This window comes from Hipposideros armiger, unplaced genomic scaffold (assembly GCF_001890085.2).
Source record: "Hipposideros armiger isolate ML-2016 unplaced genomic scaffold, ASM189008v1 scaffold_315, whole genome shotgun sequence".
NCBI classification, from domain to species: Eukaryota; Metazoa; Chordata; class Mammalia; order Chiroptera; family Hipposideridae; genus Hipposideros; species Hipposideros armiger.
This window is the reverse complement of record NW_017731665.1, coordinates 700,600-717,670: the sequence shown is the minus strand read 5'-3', so window position 1 is coordinate 717,670 and position 17,071 is coordinate 700,600. Positions and strand designations below refer to the sequence as shown.

Here is a 17,071-nt window from a genome sequence, read left to right as displayed (position 1 = left end):
TGATCTGCCTCGCCCGGGAAGAGCGCAATGATGGTGCCAACTTGGGCCAGTGAAGCAACGTCTTCCACAACTAGACTGAAGAACAAAAGGCCAGCAACTTGTCTGTTCCCCTTACCCCAATTCCCCAGCACTGTTCCCAATTCCCCAATAAAAAAAAAAAAGAAAATCTCCTAAAATACCCAAGCAGTTTTAAACAACTGTCACTGTGGCTATGCTAAATAATTTACTGGGGGAGAAAGGAAGCCATTGTAAGTTTATGTGCATGTATGTGCGCGCATGTGCGTGTGTGCGTGTGTGTAGGAAATTATATAATTAAAAGGAGTGCTGGAAACCCAGTTCTCCCAAGCAGCCCCAGTACTCCTGGTCTGGTTGTCCACAGCCCTCTACCGGGACCTTCCTCCCAGAGGACACACAGCCTGTACCATGATCTGGTTATAGATCCGACTCTCCCATCAGACTGTGAGCACCCTGAGAGCAGTAATAATAAAATCAACAGCAGCAGTAATCACTAAGCGTTCCCTCTGTATTAGTCATTCAATCCTCAAAGTCAAGGTAACCTTTTTCATTATGTCCACTGTGCAGATGGAGAACTTGGGCAGGACACACTTGACTCAAAGGAAGAAGTACCCTGCTTAAGCCTCAGCGCTTCCAGCGGCAGAGCCACCATGGGGACAGGCAGTCCGGCAGTGCTGAGCCACCACGCTGCCATGCTCAGCACAGGGACTGGCAGGTAAAAATCCCTCAACTGGCCCCTGCTCAGTGGTGAAAGAGCAGAGGTGTGGGGCCTCTCTGTGGCTCAGTGGGCACTTACTTTGGAACTCTTATCTTGACATGAATGTAGTGATCTCCGTAGCCGTAACTGTTAATCCGGGGGATGCCTTTCCCACTCATCCGAATCCTCTGGTCTGTCTGGATCCCAGGAGGGATCTATAAGAAAAGGAAACCCATGGTTTTCCTTGGTTTTCCATTGCTCAAATGAAAACATTTCACTACATGAAGATACTCTTACTCCTTGAAAAGGACTCCCATTCGGGTTTCTAGGCAGAACCTGCCAACAACCACATGGAAAGTGGCTAAGCTGGGGTCCACCCTGAGCTGACCCTGTGATGAAGATGTGGGGGCAGGTGGTTTGGGGACGTGAACTGAGGGAGGGAGCATGGAGGGCCAGACTTGGGAAGAGGCAAAGCCAACACAGGGGTGTGTTGCTGGGGCTGCTCCCTGGCCCAGTAGAGGATGTGACCCAGGATTGCCATTCCTGGTGATGACACACTCAAGGCCCACGGTTTGTGACTCACACCCAAGGAATGGCCTCCCCCAAACCTCATCTCCCCCGAGCCCCCGACATGCTGGTTGTTCACAGGTTCTAGCTACTTGTCAGCTATTTTCCATTTTAGGGGCAAAAAAAAGCAATGAAGTAAAAGGGTGGCAAAAACATTCTGGCCCTCTTACCGTCACATTGATTGTCTCGTACAGGCCCTGAGCTCTGGCTGTCCCCCCAAGAATTGCCTGAGCTATAGAAATAAAGAGGTCAGAGTGGATGTCTGCGCCGTCCCTCCGGAACACAGGGCTTTTCTCCACCTAGGGCCAAGCATGAGAGACGGGCATTATGCAGAGAGGTCCTGCTGGAGACTGGACATCAGCCCTGAGTCTCAGCAGCCCAAGCGCAGGGCCTGACACTTGTCAGGCTGCTTCTATGCTTGGAGTGCACCACTGAGGGAAAGAATGTACTTTCACCAAAGCAGAGCACTCTGCCAGCCCCAGGAGTTACATGTCAAGTTCATTTCTATACTACAATGCAGAAGCGTCTAGATTTCCTGAGGCTCAGGTCAAGCCATTCAATTGTTAAGGGAAATAAAGTAAAATTGGCTTTTTGAACATTAAAAAAAAAAAATCTTACTTTACTAGAAAGTAAAGAGGAACACAGACAATGCGTATACAAAGGCAAAAACAGTTTTCCAAATGTTCATTTAGCACAAACTACCTTCAAGACAGACTGACAGCACTAGAATTATTTTGATTTTATGAGCAGTGACATCCCCTCCTTTCCAGTGATGTCTTCTCTCTCAATTTTCCCTTCTATGGTTAGATGGAAATAGAATCTGAATTCTCTACCAAACTTTTCTCATCGATTGGTTTCAGCTTGCTGCCTTTGTCTTTGCTTTCTCAGTCTAGAAGGTTCACCCTTCAGATTGTTGAAATTATGAAACATTTCACATGCATATCAACAGCAAAGTAGATAATATAACGCTACAAATAAAATGTTACAAATGCGGGTAAACTCTCCTTGCCTCCTCCTCACCTCTACAGAGTTAACCACTATGCTGAATTTAGTATTTATCATTCCTACAAGCATCTTTTTACTTTTACTATATATTTGAACATCCCTAAATAATATAAACACCATGTTGCGTGGTTTAAAACTTTATATAGATGATCTTCCCTGCATCCTCCTGCAACCTTTCTTTCCCTCGTCTTTGTAACTGAGAAGTCTCATTACACGTGTGGTCCAGTTTCTTCCTTCTGACTGCTCTGCGGTCCCTCTGCGACCACAGCCAAGTTCACCTGGCCATTCTCCTTTCCAAGGACAGCAGACTGTTGCCAGTGTCTTGCTACTATGGACAAGGCTGTCACACACACCTTGTGCCTTCTGCCTGCTGCACCTGCGTGGGCTTTTCGCAGGTGTATATATAATGAAACTGCATATATAAAGGAGTTATCTTCTTTAAGGTTTCCCTTGTCTCAGAAAACCAGGTTTGCCCTTGTCTATACTAGGTAAAACTGTACATTTGGCACTTGATGTCCCTACCAACAATTTGATAGGCAAATAAAGACACAGGGAGATGTTTTCTGTATTCTTATGTATCCTATGTTTCCAACTTGTAAATATCTTCTTTTTTTCTTTTTTTTAGCTGAGCCATCCTGCTACCTGTTGGCAGCTCAGCAGCTGCTCAGCTTGGGCTGGGACTCGAACTGCTGTTGCTCAGAGCTCAAACTCTTGAGCGCGCTCTTAACCAACTGAGCCACTCGGCTGGCCTTCCAACTTGTAAATATCTTGAGGCAGCTTTGTTCTCTTCTCACCTACCACAAAAGCTTGATGGCAACATGTTTAATTGCTCCCCTTGGAAATGCGGATGGCAAGAAGTGCCCGTGAAGCTCCCACCTGTCTCCGTGCATGAGAAGCCTCAGCTTACCCTTTCCAGGGGAGCAAGGCCCCCACTGAGGCTGTGCAAGCAGAGCACCTACCCTGAACGTGATAAAAATTTCCTTTTTTCCTACAGGCATCCTCACAGTCTGGCCATCCTCGACTCCTATGAGTGAGAACAAAAGGTCAAAAGAAAACGATTATTTGGGGACCTCCCAAGGCATTGTCTATCCTAGATCCTTTTACAACCCACCGAATTCCTTGCTCATTCCTGTTTTTTATTAACAAGGACCACCACAGTTATCCAACATGGCAACAAGTACGACTTTCAAAGGTGCACCATACAATAACTCATAACCTAACAAGGGCACCTTTTCATTAATTCAAGTTTACTGAACACCTGCCTCCTGCCCAAGCCACATAGTCCCCCCGGGAGTGTACAGTCCAGGCGGGGAGATGGGTATTAATCAAATAACAACATTAATAATGTGTCATTACTAATGGAGCCATGTTCTTACAGGGACGAGGTCACAACTCCAGACTAAGGTATATCTTAGGAAGAGGGACAATTCCAGAAGGCTTCCCTAGGAAGAGACAGCACTTGAGTTGGGAGCTCAAGGAGAACAGTTAACTGCTGGAAAGGTCGAAGGTGAGGTTCAGACACAGGAAATGGCGCACTAAAAGACTGTTCTTGGAGTTACATGAAAGTCAGGAAGGCTGCAGGGCAGGCAACAAGGGCAAGGTTTTAAGACGAGAGGCTGGAGAGGCCAGCAGGGGCTGAGACAGGAGGCCATTTGTCGGCCCTTAAAAGTCACAGAAGGGTCTTCAACAGGGAGAGTGGCGTGATCAACAGGGAGAGAGCGGGTTGGGGAGAGTTGTCACAGGTTGCCCCGGGGTCCAGAAGGAGGGGTGGTGGTGCAGACTGGGCTGGCGGTGGGGACAATGCTGGCCTCAATGGACTGAAAATGAAGGTGATGGAGGCGCTCCTTCACCACGCACGGGAAGAGCGGGCATGTCAGGTCCCTTCTCTCCATCGTGACATGTAAGTGCAGATTTTAAGGATAAGTGGTGCTAAGAGGAAAATGCAAGGTGATTGCACTTCTTCCTCTAGCTGGGGGCTCCGGGGCCTTAACCACAGCTTTTACAACAGCCAAATCACAAGGAAACAATGCCTCCCCTCTCAGCCCCCTGTGCATGGAGGAGCCCAGAACCCACCGGCAGGCACAGGAATCACCACTTTCTTCTTCTGCTTGGCTTGTCCTGCCCCTCTGCACACCACACAGGGAGACGTGATGATGGTGCCTCGGCCACCACACCTCCGACACGTGGAGCGCATCACAAAAGGGCCTGTGTTAATGGTTTCCTGATCAAAAGGAGAAAAATGGGACCCTTAAATACACTGGTAAATTCTGACAGCCAATGCTCTGGGATTACAACGTGCACAAGAGTAATATTTCATTAAAGATGTGTTGGGTGTGCATCTGCATGAAAACTTGCTGCCCAAGAACACAGGTGCATGGGCTCAAACTGTTAATCTGACCTTATAGAACCCACTGACTTCTGAATTCCAAATCACCAAGTTGATTACATGAGACTGAGAAGTAAGATACTGCCTCTCTATGCAAGTTCCTGAAACCCCCTGGGAGCTAAGCAAGTACATTTTAAAAAGAATACTTCCCCTCTAATTACAAAAGTGATCGCTGGGAAAAGAAAATAAAGAAGCAAGTGACAATTGGATGCAACTCCCCAGTCTGAAGCTGCCAGTCTGGTCACTGAGCTTGTTACTGCCCACTCCAAGGGAGGAAGGGCACAGGCCTCTCTGTCCCCTTAGGGCCATATGAGAAGGAAGAGCGGGCTGAGCTTACCAGTTCATCCCCCAGGGTCTCTTCCCACTGCACACCCCTCCCCTCCCCTCTCTCCCCCCAGGAGCAGTAAGACCAGCAGCTCCTCCACAGGCACTGATGCAGAGCCTTAGGATTTGTGGCCACTCCATTAGCTCCTCCCTCATTTGACATTTTATTTAACCTAACGTCTTTGAATTTTTAAAAAATGATCAAATACACTGTTGTGGCAAATCAAAGGGCAGAGATATATAAAGAAAAAAGTTATGAATCTCCCCACCTTGACTCCCAAGGTAACCGATTCTGTTAAGTTCATAGTTTTTTTTTTTTTAAGATTTTTATTGGGGAATTGGGGGATGGGAACAGTTGCTGTCGTTTTGTTCTTCAGTCTAGTTGTGGAGGACGTTGCTTCACTGGCCCAAGTTGGCACCATCATTGCGCTCTTCCCGAGTGAGGCAGATGAGTCGCCGGCTGCTGGCTACACATGGTAGCCCATGGCAACCCACTGCAGCAGGGGCTGCAGCCCACTCACAGCAGCCCAGGTCTAGGTCGAGCTGTTGTTCAGCATCTTAGCTGTAGAGGGCAGTGTCACTGGCCCTCTTATGTGGGATCCGAACCGGGGTCCTCTGGCGTCCCAAGCCAGCTCTTAACCAATGCGCCACTCGGCCGGCCCCTAAGTTCATAGTTTGAGGTATTCTTTCCACAACTCACTCTCTCTCCATAAAAAAAAAGTCTTATTTTTTTTAAGTGTAAATGTTATAAAGAGAGTATATTATACATATTGCCCTGCAACTTGCTTTCCTTCTTATCTTTCTGATACACCATGAACATTCTTCCAGGCCAATACATACAGATTTCATTTTCCATTTTAATAAGTATGTTTCAGTGCTGCAGTAAAAAAATCTCTACACATATATTCTCCTGTTCTGATACCTTTATTTTTTGTAAGACAGATTCCCAAAGGTGAAATTGCTGGAACAAATAATTAAAATTAAAAATATGCAGGCTATATTTATTTGAAAAAGCTAATATGTGTGCATGGTACAAAATTCTACAGTACAAAATGGAGGTACAGAGAAAAGTTAAAGTGTCTTCCTCCATCTCTAACCCCTAATTATTCCAGGAACCTTCCTTGGAGGCACAGCTATTGTGATATTCTTGTGTATCCTACTTTATACACACATATTTCAAGCTATCTACATGCATTACAAGTTGTGAATACACCAAGGTAACATACTATGCACATGGTTCTGCAGCTTTTGTTTTGTTTTTACAATTTAATGACCCCGGAAAACATTTCCCATCAGTGTAGTTTTCCATGATGTGGATGCACCACAGGTTTTCTGACAACTCACTCCTGTTGGTCACTGAGATTATCCAGTGCTTTACTATTATTATGTTACGCACAGGCTGCAAGGGACATCCTCTACGTGTGCAGTTTTAGAAATGTGATCTTTAGGACACAATCCCACAGAGAGACACACACGTAAAGTTTTTTGTTGTTGTTGTTGTTTTGTGTTTTTTTTAAAAAAGATTTTATTGGGGAATTGGGGGAAGGGGGAACAGTGTTGGCGAATCAGGGAAGGGGAACAGACAGGTAGACAAATTGCTGTTTTGTTCTTCAGTCTAGTTGTGGAGGACGTCGCTTCACTGGCCCATGTTGGTATGATCATTGTGCTCTTCCCGGGTGAGACAATCGGTCGCCGGTCATTGGTTGGCTCACAGCGGCTCCCACTAGCTCATACGAGCTCATACTGGCTACCAGCTGCTCACGCTGGCTGCCAGCCACTCATGAAGCTCACGGCAGCCCACTGCAGCCCTGCTGCAGCCTACGCCGTCGCCAGCAACTCACAGCAGCCCAGCTCCAGGTCTAGCTGTTGTTCATCATCTTAGCTGTAGAGGGCGAACGTCACTGGCCCTCAATGTGGGATCTGAACCACAGCCCTGCTGCTCAGAGCTGGTGCTCCCAAGCAAGCTCTTAACCAGCTGAGCCACTCGGCCGGCCCCACACATGTAAAGCTTTTTTTGTGTGTTTTTTGTTTGTTTGTTTGTTTTTGTTACTATAGCTTTCACTTTTATTAATTATGCTATTCAGTTCTGTAATGTGTTTTATCTAAAAAGTTTTTAAAACACCACCATAAGCAAAGTTAAAAGACAAACTGGAAAAAATATTTACATCACTCATATTATGAACAAAGGAGCAAATTTCCCCAAGTATAAAAATTAGCACCTAGGAACTGGTAAAATATAAATAACCCAGTAGAAAAATGAAGCAAGGACACAGAGTTCTCAGAACAGGAAATATTATTGACCCTTCAACAAATTACAACAGGTTCAGCCTCACTCCTGGAAAAATTTTTAAAAATCTGAAAGGTTTTTAAAAATCTGAAAGGTCTCTTCCTAGAGTTCACTTGAAAATCTAGGTCATATCTTTTTTTATTTTCTGGCTTAAAACCTACCAAGAGCTGCCCATCAACATAGGTGTTTGTGTTTTTTTATTGATGTAGAATCATTCTCTTCTGATCTGTTAGTCATGCATTTTTTTTCCTCCATCAAAATCAGTTCTGAGGATCTAGTGAAACTGAAGCACCTACTTCTTGTCCTTCCTGCCATAGCTGTGCAGTATGTCACCCATACTAATTTATGCTGAGGTTGTTCTAGTTGTTCACTAGTGTAAACTAACCTAACAGCTTTGCACCTGCCCTACATGTGTGTCCTAGAACACAGGACTAGAAGTGGTTTCACAGTAGTGACTTTCAACATCCCTGTTTGCCTCTTTAAGCTTTCACACCTAACAAAGTTGGAAACATGTAGCAGAGATGTTTTACAGAGGGAAACTGGGGGTAGGGAGTGGGGGGGTGGGCGGGAAGGCAGGGGCAGGAAGAAAGCCTAGACAAGGCAGCCACATAAAAGAATAGCTGTGCTTCTGGCCACAGATCAGGCCACTCCGGACTCGAGCTGTTTGAGTGTGTCCTGGAGCCCCCGGAGCTGGCTTTGACCTTAGCTGATGCGGATCTGAAGGCTGGCCATGTCTGCAGCCAGTTGCAGGCCCTTCCTGAAGCTGGCTAGGGCCTGCCGCCGACTGCGGGGAACCAGGATTCCAAACCAGTTCAGAGGGTCCTGATGAGGCCCTTGCGACTGCGCAGAACTGCCTCGCAAGGCCCCACCTCCTCTGGAGTCTGGGCACGGGCTCTAACCACCTGAAATTTCTGGAGACCGTTTTGCATCTCGCTGGTACAGACGCAGACCTGGGGCTCCATGCGAGAGGCATACCGTAGGGGCCCTACCGACTTGGTACCCATAGCGTAGCGAGCTTTGGAGAGCGAGAGCCAGCCCTCCTCCACCCGGGCGTTCAGCGCCACCCGCTTCGCCTCCAGTTCCTCCAGGTCCCGGAGCAGCTGCAGGAGCAGCGAGTCCTGCTCGGCCCGTAGGTCCGGCGCCGCCATGTGCCCGTCACGCTCTGGTCTCGCACACGTAAAGTTTTAATAGCTACTGCAGCTTCCATTCCCCAAAGCCAGGGTGGTCTCCACTTCCACCACCAGGGTACGTGAACACTCATGGCACATAGGCTGGTCAGCATGGACTGTGCTCGTCTCTGTACGCCAAACCGGAGGGGGAGCCAGAGGCATATCCTCATTTCCCTCTTCTTTTCATCTTGACCAGTTTTTCTAAAGAGCTGTTGTCTTTTTCTCACTATTCTGAAGGAGCCCTTCACATAGTAGGGATACTAATCCTTTAGCAAATGTGCTGCAAATATTTTTTTCTCAGTCTCAAACATTACGTTTTGAGGGAAATAGACTTTAGCTTTACTATCTTACTTCAATGTTCTCTTCAGAAATGTTTTTTAAAAATTCACAAAAATTCAGGACCTTGGATAAAGGACCTTAGAAGAGAGAGGAAACTGGGAACAATTGATAAAAAATATCTAAATATCTGTGACAAGTTGGCAGCAACTCAACTCACAGAATAGTAGCCCCAGAAATCCTCATCCTCTCCAAGAGTGCCCTCTAGGGGAGTACAAGTTCACTGCAACGTCGTTATTAACTTAAAAGGGAAAGATAACTAACTATAAGCAGCAGCTTGGTGGACACTACCATAACTAACTGATCATTATCAAATGTAACATCCTCACTAACAGGACAAAATGACACCTCATGACTCTTAAAATTATCCACTGAAAAGGGCACTATATCTCTGAGGTATGAACCCCAAATAAAGGAAATTCTAATAAAGAGCTGGCTTAGAATCCTAAAAAAGGTCAAGGTCATAAAAGAAAAAGAAAGGCTGAGAAACTGTTCCACATTAAAGGAGACAAACGATGTAACAAATACTATGTAAGATCCCAGATTGGATCCTGTACCAAGGGAAAAAAGGACATTGTAAGGACAACTGAATAACTTTGAATAAGTACAGATTATATTGTATCAACATTCAATTTCCTGATTTTCACCACTGTACTGTGGTTACATAAAAGAATGTTTTTGTTCTTAGAAAACACACATTGAAGTATGTAGGAATAAAGAAAGAGAATGTCTGCAACTTACTCTCAAATGGTTAGAGGAATGTGCATACGTGTGTGTCTGTGTGCATGCGTATGCATGTTTGTGTGTGTGTGCATACAGAGAATACACACAGGGAGGGGGAGAAGGGAATGAGCACACCAAAAATGACAGCAAACAGCACAAACCTTAACAATTGGTGAAACAGAAAAAGAAATAAGGGCAGTTTTTTATACTGTTCTATAAATTTGAATTATATCATAAAGTTACCAAAAAGAAAAATAGGGGCCGGCTGAGTGGCGCGTTAAGAGCTGGCTTGGGACCCCAGCTCTGAGCAGCAGGGCCCCAGTTCGGATCCCACATGGGGGCCAGTGACACTGCCCTCTACAGCTAAGATGGTGAACAACAGCTCGACCTGGAGCTGGGCTGCCATGAGGCGACGGCGTAGGCTGCAGCCCCTGCTGCAGTGGGCTGCCATAACCTACCGTGTGTGGCTGGCAGCCAGCATGAGTGGCTGGCAGCTGGTGTGAGCTGCCAAGAGCCGCCGTGAGTGGCCGTCCAGAGGCCAGCGACCGATCTGCCACACCCGGGAAGAGCGCAATGATAATACCAACATGGGCCAGTGAAGCAACGTCCTCCACAACTAGACTGAAGAACAAAAACAACAGCAACTTGTTTGTTCCCCTCCCCCAATTCCCCAATAAAATCTTTAAAAAAAAAAAGAAAAAGAATAAATGATTACACTTCAAGCAAAACATAAGTGTCCCCAGACTACCCCTAGTTGGTTTCAAATTACCAAACTATCCCAAAGTGTATTTTTATAGAAGACGGCAGAGTTTCCTTGCTCTGTCTGTATTGTTGACCAAGACAGAGCACTCCTGGAAAACTGCAGAAGGTTCTAGATAAAAAAAGTCCCACCAAGTTATGAACTCTCAAAGCCCTAGATACTGCTGAAAAAAGTACCCACAAGAGCACAGAAAAGAAGAATGGTGGGGAGAAGTGTGGGTGGGCTAGAGGTTGGGGTCCCCTGGCAGGCGGGGGCCCGGCTCGTCTTACCATGCCGGAGCCGCCGCAGTAGTGGCAGTGCTGCACCTTGGTGCCGGGCTCGTTCCCCTTGCCGTCACAGCGCTCACAGGTATCCGTGATGTTGACGGTGAACTCCTTGTTGACACCCTTGGCAGCTTGGTTGAATGTCAAGTCCATGATGTACTGAAGAAATCAAGGGATGGCGTGTCACCTTTCTTAAAGTAAGGGAGGGTGCTAGCCAGAGGTTGGCAATTACTTACTTTACTTTTAAAGACTAGTTTTTAGAGCAGTTTTGGTTTCTAACAAAATTGAGAGATACAGAAATTTCCCACATACCACCTGTTTCCCCCCCACTCCCCGGTACAGCCTCTCCCATCATCATCATTCACAAGAGTGGTACATTTTTAAATCAAGAATGAACGTACACTGGGCTGGCTGAGTGGCTCAGTTGGTTAAGAGCGCATGAGCTCTGAGCAACAGGGTTGCCAGCTGGATTTCCACATGGGCCAGTGAGCTGCGCCTGAGCTGGCAGGATGGCTCAGCTGGTGAAAGTACATGCTCCTAACAACAAGGTTGCCTTTTCGACTCCCGCATGGGATGGTGGGCTGCGCCCCCTCGCAACTAAGATTGCACATGGCACCTTGAGCTAAGCGGCTGCAAGCTACCAACAGGCAGCCAGATGGCGACTGGACTTGGAGCTGAGCTAGCTGCGCTGTCCACAACTAAGATTGAAGGACAACAACTTGGCTGTTCCCCTTCCCCAAAACTGTTCCCCCGCCCCAATAAAAAAAATCTAGACATACATACATACATACATACATACATACATAAAAGAATGAACCTACACTGACACATCATAGTCATCCAAAGCCCACAGTTAACACTAGGGTTCACTCCTGATGGTGTACATTCTCTGGGTCTGGCTAAATCCATAAAAACATGTATGCAATCATTATAAAATCATACAGAGTATTTTCACCACCCTAAAAATCCTCTGTGCTCTGCCTATTCATCCCTTCCCCCCAGTTACTTTACTTTTTAACTGCTTTGCTTACCTGTACTCTGCCAAGGAAGAACGGGTGGGACTTACTTTACTGATTCTGCCCTACTCCTCAGGGTTTCTCAGAGGTAATATTTGTTTTAATTTAAGTGAAAACGTACTTTTCAACAAACTGTTCCTAGATAATATTTATACACAGTCCTTACAAACAGCTTAAATGGTCCACAATCTTACATCATAAAACGCTCCGCCTCTCTATTCAACTCTGATAATGTCTTTTTAGGACACAAATATGAAAGAGGTAGGATTCAGTGTCTCCCTACTGGATGGAGCTCTAGGTAAAATCCACCCTGATAATGAACTCTGAGAGCCTAGTGCTGCCTGGCTAAGCAATTTTAAGATTAAAGTCAAAACGGATCTACACATGATTACCTATATGATTTTTCAAATACTGGAATTATTTCCTACCAAAATGGCTGCTTTGCCTTTTTCTTTGAGAAACAGAAATTGATAAAATCTGTTTGCATCCCACTTAGCAGCTAAAATTTGAATGTTTTTCAAAAAGAGGAGCTTACCTCCTGAGGCTGGCTGAATACACTCTGGAAATCTCCAAAAGAAGATGATGAGAACTCCCCAAAGATCTTCCTGAAGAGCTCCTCTGGGTCAACAGTGGGGCCTCCCTTCCAGTAGCTCTGCCTGGGGCCTCCGGCCCCGGGATCGAAGCCGGCAGAGCCGTAGGTGTCATACTGCTTCCTCTTCACTTCATCACTCAGCACCTACCGGGAGCGACAGCAGTCAGGCGCTCCCTCAGCTCCCGAGGCCCAGGGACACAGAAGGCAAGTACAGGTAACAGTATTGTACCAACATTAAACGTTCTGATTTGACAATTGTCCTGTAGTTATGGGAAGTAATGTTCTTGTCCTTAAAAACTACACACAGAACGACTTAAGAATACAAAGATACAATGTCTACCACTTACTCTCAAATGTTTGGGGAGGAATGTGCACACACACAGAGCAGATATAGGATATCCTATATATCCTGAACCCCTTCGACATGGTCAGTGTGGGAAGAAGGTCCACTTTTAAATAACTCTGGGATTGTTTAGCAGTTGTTGCATGTATGTTCCGTTCCTTTGATTACATTGTAAATTCCTCCAGGGCAGTGATGGTCATCTACTTTTACAAGACCCACCATCCCCACCAGTGATGCCCTAAGTAGGAGCCGGGTGTTCAAAGGGTGCGGAATTAATCCAACAAAGAGTAACCAGGCCCATCTACAAGTCCAAATGACCTGGGAGCCCTGTTACTATGGATTATAGGGTCCTGTTTTGCATTGAGATTCCAAGTTAGATCTAGTGTGAGACTTGGGGACTTGGAGACTTTTTTCTTCAATGAGATGATCTGGTGTGGGACAGAGCCTTCATGCTGGACCTTATAACACGTCAGGTCGCCCTATGCAGCACACTCTGATGAACACATGCAGGTGAATGACAGTGACCGTACACACTGGTGGGTCGTGTTACCTCATAGGCTTCTGCCAGCTGGGAGAACTTCTCCTTGGCTTTGGGATCATCCTTATTCGTGTCTGGGTGATATTTCTTGGCAAGCTATGGGAGGAAATCGTCAATTATTATGACACAAGATGATTACTAAAACTGAACCTCAAATATCAGTCACAATCTCGCCTCCTTTAGAGCAATCTTGCCTCCTCTAAAACTTTACAAACAACAGCAATTCTTAAAATAAGATTTAAGACATTAAAATAAACCATCTCTTCAAATCTGAGGTATGTATACATTTTTCAACCGCAACAAATCTCTACCAAAAATAACAATTAATTCTTTAGAACTTGGGCACCTTTGTGAAAAATGCAAAATAGTGTTATCTGGTACACTATTATCTATGTAAAAAGAGAGGAAAACAACTGAATAGATAAGTAGGTGTATCTGCTGTATACATTATTTTTGGAAGGACATAGAACAAACTGGTAAAATTGATTGCTACAGGAGAGAAGTGAATGAATAAGAAGGCAAAGGCTTTCATTAATATACAGTACTCCTTTTTACTTTCTGAATTCCGAACAAGAGGAATATATTACCTATTCAAAACATACATTTAAATATTAAAAACAAAACAAAGTCTCACTCGGCTGTCCAGAGCACACAGACATGCTGAGCAGCTCTAACTGGAAGGTCGCCTTGAGGCTGCACTGAGCAGGCAGGGCTGTGTGCTTTGCAGGTGTTCCCTGTATCTGCTGTGGCTACTGAGCTTTCCCTCTCTGAACTACCACAGATCCTGTATGTGAGGGCGAGGAGGTGCACAGAATCCTAAAGCTAATCGTGACTTGGGAGGCCGCCTGGCTCCGTCACTGCCAGAAGCTGGCTGCTCAATCTGTTTCTGAAGATCCTGGTCCCCACGCCAGCATACAGAGGCATGTCAGAGGCTATATGCTAAGCCCTGAAAGGGGTGGAGCGGGTGTCTCAAGCACGGCTAGAAGATCACAGTGGGCTAAAAGTCAAGGCTGGCTGCAACGCCAAGGCAAGATATGTCTATTGGCTGGTCTCAAACGTCAAGAGAAGACATGCTGAAACACTCATGAGATCAGCACAAGGCAAAGAGGGACTTTTACAGTCAGAAAAACCTGTGTTTTAGTCTCATGTATGCCACATATTGACTGGATGGCCTTGGTTGTGTGTCATAAGCTCAGCAAACCTCTTGCCATGAGGTTCAAATGTAACACGTGCAAAGCTTTTATCAAGGTCTGACCCCAGTAACTGCTCCATAAAAGCTACTTTAAAAATTTCCACAACTAAAAACTTGAATAGATCCCTACTCTCTCTTAAATTAAATCTTTAGTACTTGCTAAGAGCCTCAAATGCCCCATTAATTTGGCCCCAGCTTCCATCTTTTCAATCTTCTCCCACCGTTGCATCAGGTACCTCATCCTCCAGCTCAAAAGAAGAGACATGCTATTCGCTCTTCCCAAGCCAGGATCTTTGGTTCTTATCCCCATGCCTTTGCTCATTCTATTACAACCCAGTAATAAAACATAATTCAAAAAATGGGCAAAGAATCTTAACAAATGTACAGCAAACGGCCAATAATCACATGGGAAAATGCCCAATAGTCAGCAGGGAAAAGCAAATCAAAACCACAGAGACATCACTTCACACCCACTAGGGTGGTTAGAATAAAAAAGATAGATAATGGTAAGTGTTGGCCACGATGTAGAGAAACTGGAAGCCTCACACACTGCTGGTGGGAATGTAAAATGGTGCAGCCCCTTTGACATAATCTGGCAGATCCTCCAAGTTTAAACACAAAGTTATCATTTGACCCAGCAATTCTACTCCTAGGTGTATGTATATACCCAAGAGAAATGAAAACATTGGTCTACACAAGATTTATACATGAATGTTCACAGCAGCACTACTCATAACAAAAACGTGGAAACAATCCAAATATCCATCAGCTGACAAATGGATCAATAAAATGTAGCATATCCAAGCAATAGAATATTATTTGACCATTAAAAGGAATGAAGCACTGACACATGTTACAACATGGGTGAACCTTGAAAACATATGCTAAAGTAAAAGACGGGGCCGGCCAAGTGGCTCAGTTGGTTAAGAGCTCGCTCAAGAGTGTGAGCTCTGAGCAACAGCAGTTCGATGCCCCGCCTGAGCTGAGTTGCCGCTGAGCTGCCAACTGGTGGCAGGATGGCTCAGCTAAAGAAAAAAAAAAAGAAACCCTAAAGTAAAAGAAAATAGTCACAAAAGGCCATATGTTGTATGACTTCATTTCTATGAACTGTCTAGAGTAGGCAAATCATAGAGACAGTAAGCAGGTTAGCAACTGCAAAGAGAGAAGAGAATGGGGCCTAAGTGCTAACAGTATGGGGTTTCTTTTTGAGGTGAAAATGTTCTAAAATTGATTGCAGTGATGATTGCCCAACTCTGAATAGACTAAAAACCAGTAAGTTTGTACACTTTTTTTAAAAAGAGGAGGAAATAGGCAATAAGCAACAAGCTCTTGGGTCTGGTCTTGATCAGCATTTGGTTCACAAATATTGGGCTTGGACAAAGTTTTTGCTCACCCATAAAAAAAAAAGGAAAAAAAGAAAAATTCAAGAATCTTGTAAATTTTTCATAAAGGTAATTTATTTTTTGCATGTAATTTACATTTTATTTAAAGATCTCTCCTTTATTCTGATATTATGGCTTTCCTATTTTTATGGTGTTAAGATGCTCTTTCTTTTATCCAACAACATTAATAAACTGTTAATTATTTTTAACATCTACAAAAGCTGGCAATCCTACACTGGTGCCCATTTTTAATTTTAATCTTGTTATCTGAGCAAAACTCTGGGCACCACTGGTCTGGGTAACTCACATGCCACTATACCAAACAGCCCTAATACATTCTGGGATATGACGATGGGAATTTCACACCTTCTGAGTTAATACAAGAAATAATTCTAAGTCCATAAACTTTTATCTGAATGCAAAGAATGATACCTAAAACTTAAAATCAGCATGCCTACTGATTCAGAAGGTGCAGAATAAATTCAAGTACAAAAATACCAGCGGAAAAAGATTTTTTTAAATCTCTGGTTCTGACTCTCCCTTTTTTTCTGAAGCATTAACCAGCACAGCATCATGCACTGAGAAAACACAGTCCAGCAAAGGTTGTCTTTATCATATCATTCTATGCTGTCAGCTATCTGTATCCTCGACATATAGGCATATACATTGCATTGATCAGGATCAGACGAGAGTGATAGCATTCCTTCTACAAATCTTGTCTCTAAAATCTGGCTTCCATACAGACCTGGTAATAGGCTTTCTTGATCTCTTTCTGGCTGGCATTTCGGGGCACTCCTAATATCTGGTAATAATCCTCTTTGGCCAAAGGGGCGCTCGTGTGGAAAGAGGCAGTACAAACAAAAGGGTAACTTTTTATTCCTAAAAGAGAAAAAAGGAAAGAAAAATCACTCTGGGAATATGCTCACCAAAAGGAAAGTAAGTCAACAACCAGCCAGGTTATACCTGTGAAGGAGTAAATAGGTCAAAGCTTTAGGTCCTGTTGTCTTCCAAGCCCACTGGAGACCAAACTCACTGCACTTCAAACAAGGCTAAGGCTACTGTACAAGAATATAAAACAATGTCAGTACAAAACTGGGGAGGCTGATCCTGCTGGATTACACTACCGCTGAAGCCTCATTTAACCACCAAAGGAACCGTACCCCAGATGGGGGCTGCATCTGGAGATGATTATAATAAAAAGGGACTTAGCTCCCATTACACTGCCTGAGCACCTGCCAAGTGCCAGGTATTCTCGTATGTTTTATCTCACTTAATGCTTAACAACTCCACTTGTTTTTCCCTCAACAATGCAGCCTTGGGTATCTGCTTATAGGGTTGTACTCAGTGTGGTCCCTGAACCAGCAGCATCATCAGCTTGTTGGAAATACAAATTTTCAGACCCCAGCCCAGACCTAAATCAGAAACTCTGTAGGTGGGGTAGGGCCTTGTTTAACAAGCCCTCTAGGTGACAACTCT

General features: G+C 44.8%; 1 protein-coding gene and 1 pseudogene across 2 annotated transcripts in view; both read right to left on the bottom strand.

Annotated features, from left to right (window-relative positions):
* The window catches only part of DNAJA3 (DnaJ heat shock protein family (Hsp40) member A3), a 30,898-nt gene that overhangs the window by 8,590 nt on the left and 5,237 nt on the right, over positions 1 to 17,071 (bottom strand). For both annotated transcript variants that reach the window (XM_019660342.1, XM_019660341.1), the window contains exons 2-9: positions 16,341 to 16,474; positions 13,034 to 13,117; positions 12,084 to 12,284; positions 10,539 to 10,691; positions 4,358 to 4,505; positions 3,244 to 3,308; positions 1,450 to 1,578; positions 812 to 927 (exon numbers count right to left, since the gene is read on the bottom strand). In XM_019660342.1, the coding sequence (XP_019515887.1) occupies positions 812 to 927; positions 1,450 to 1,578; positions 3,244 to 3,308; positions 4,358 to 4,505; positions 10,539 to 10,691; positions 12,084 to 12,284; positions 13,034 to 13,117; positions 16,341 to 16,474 (1,030 nt within the window). The remainder of the gene's footprint in view (positions 1 to 811; positions 928 to 1,449; positions 1,579 to 3,243; positions 3,309 to 4,357; positions 4,506 to 10,538; positions 10,692 to 12,083; positions 12,285 to 13,033; positions 13,118 to 16,340; positions 16,475 to 17,071) is intronic.
* LOC109392141 (coiled-coil domain-containing protein 115 pseudogene) lies at positions 7,126 to 8,965 on the bottom strand (annotated as a pseudogene).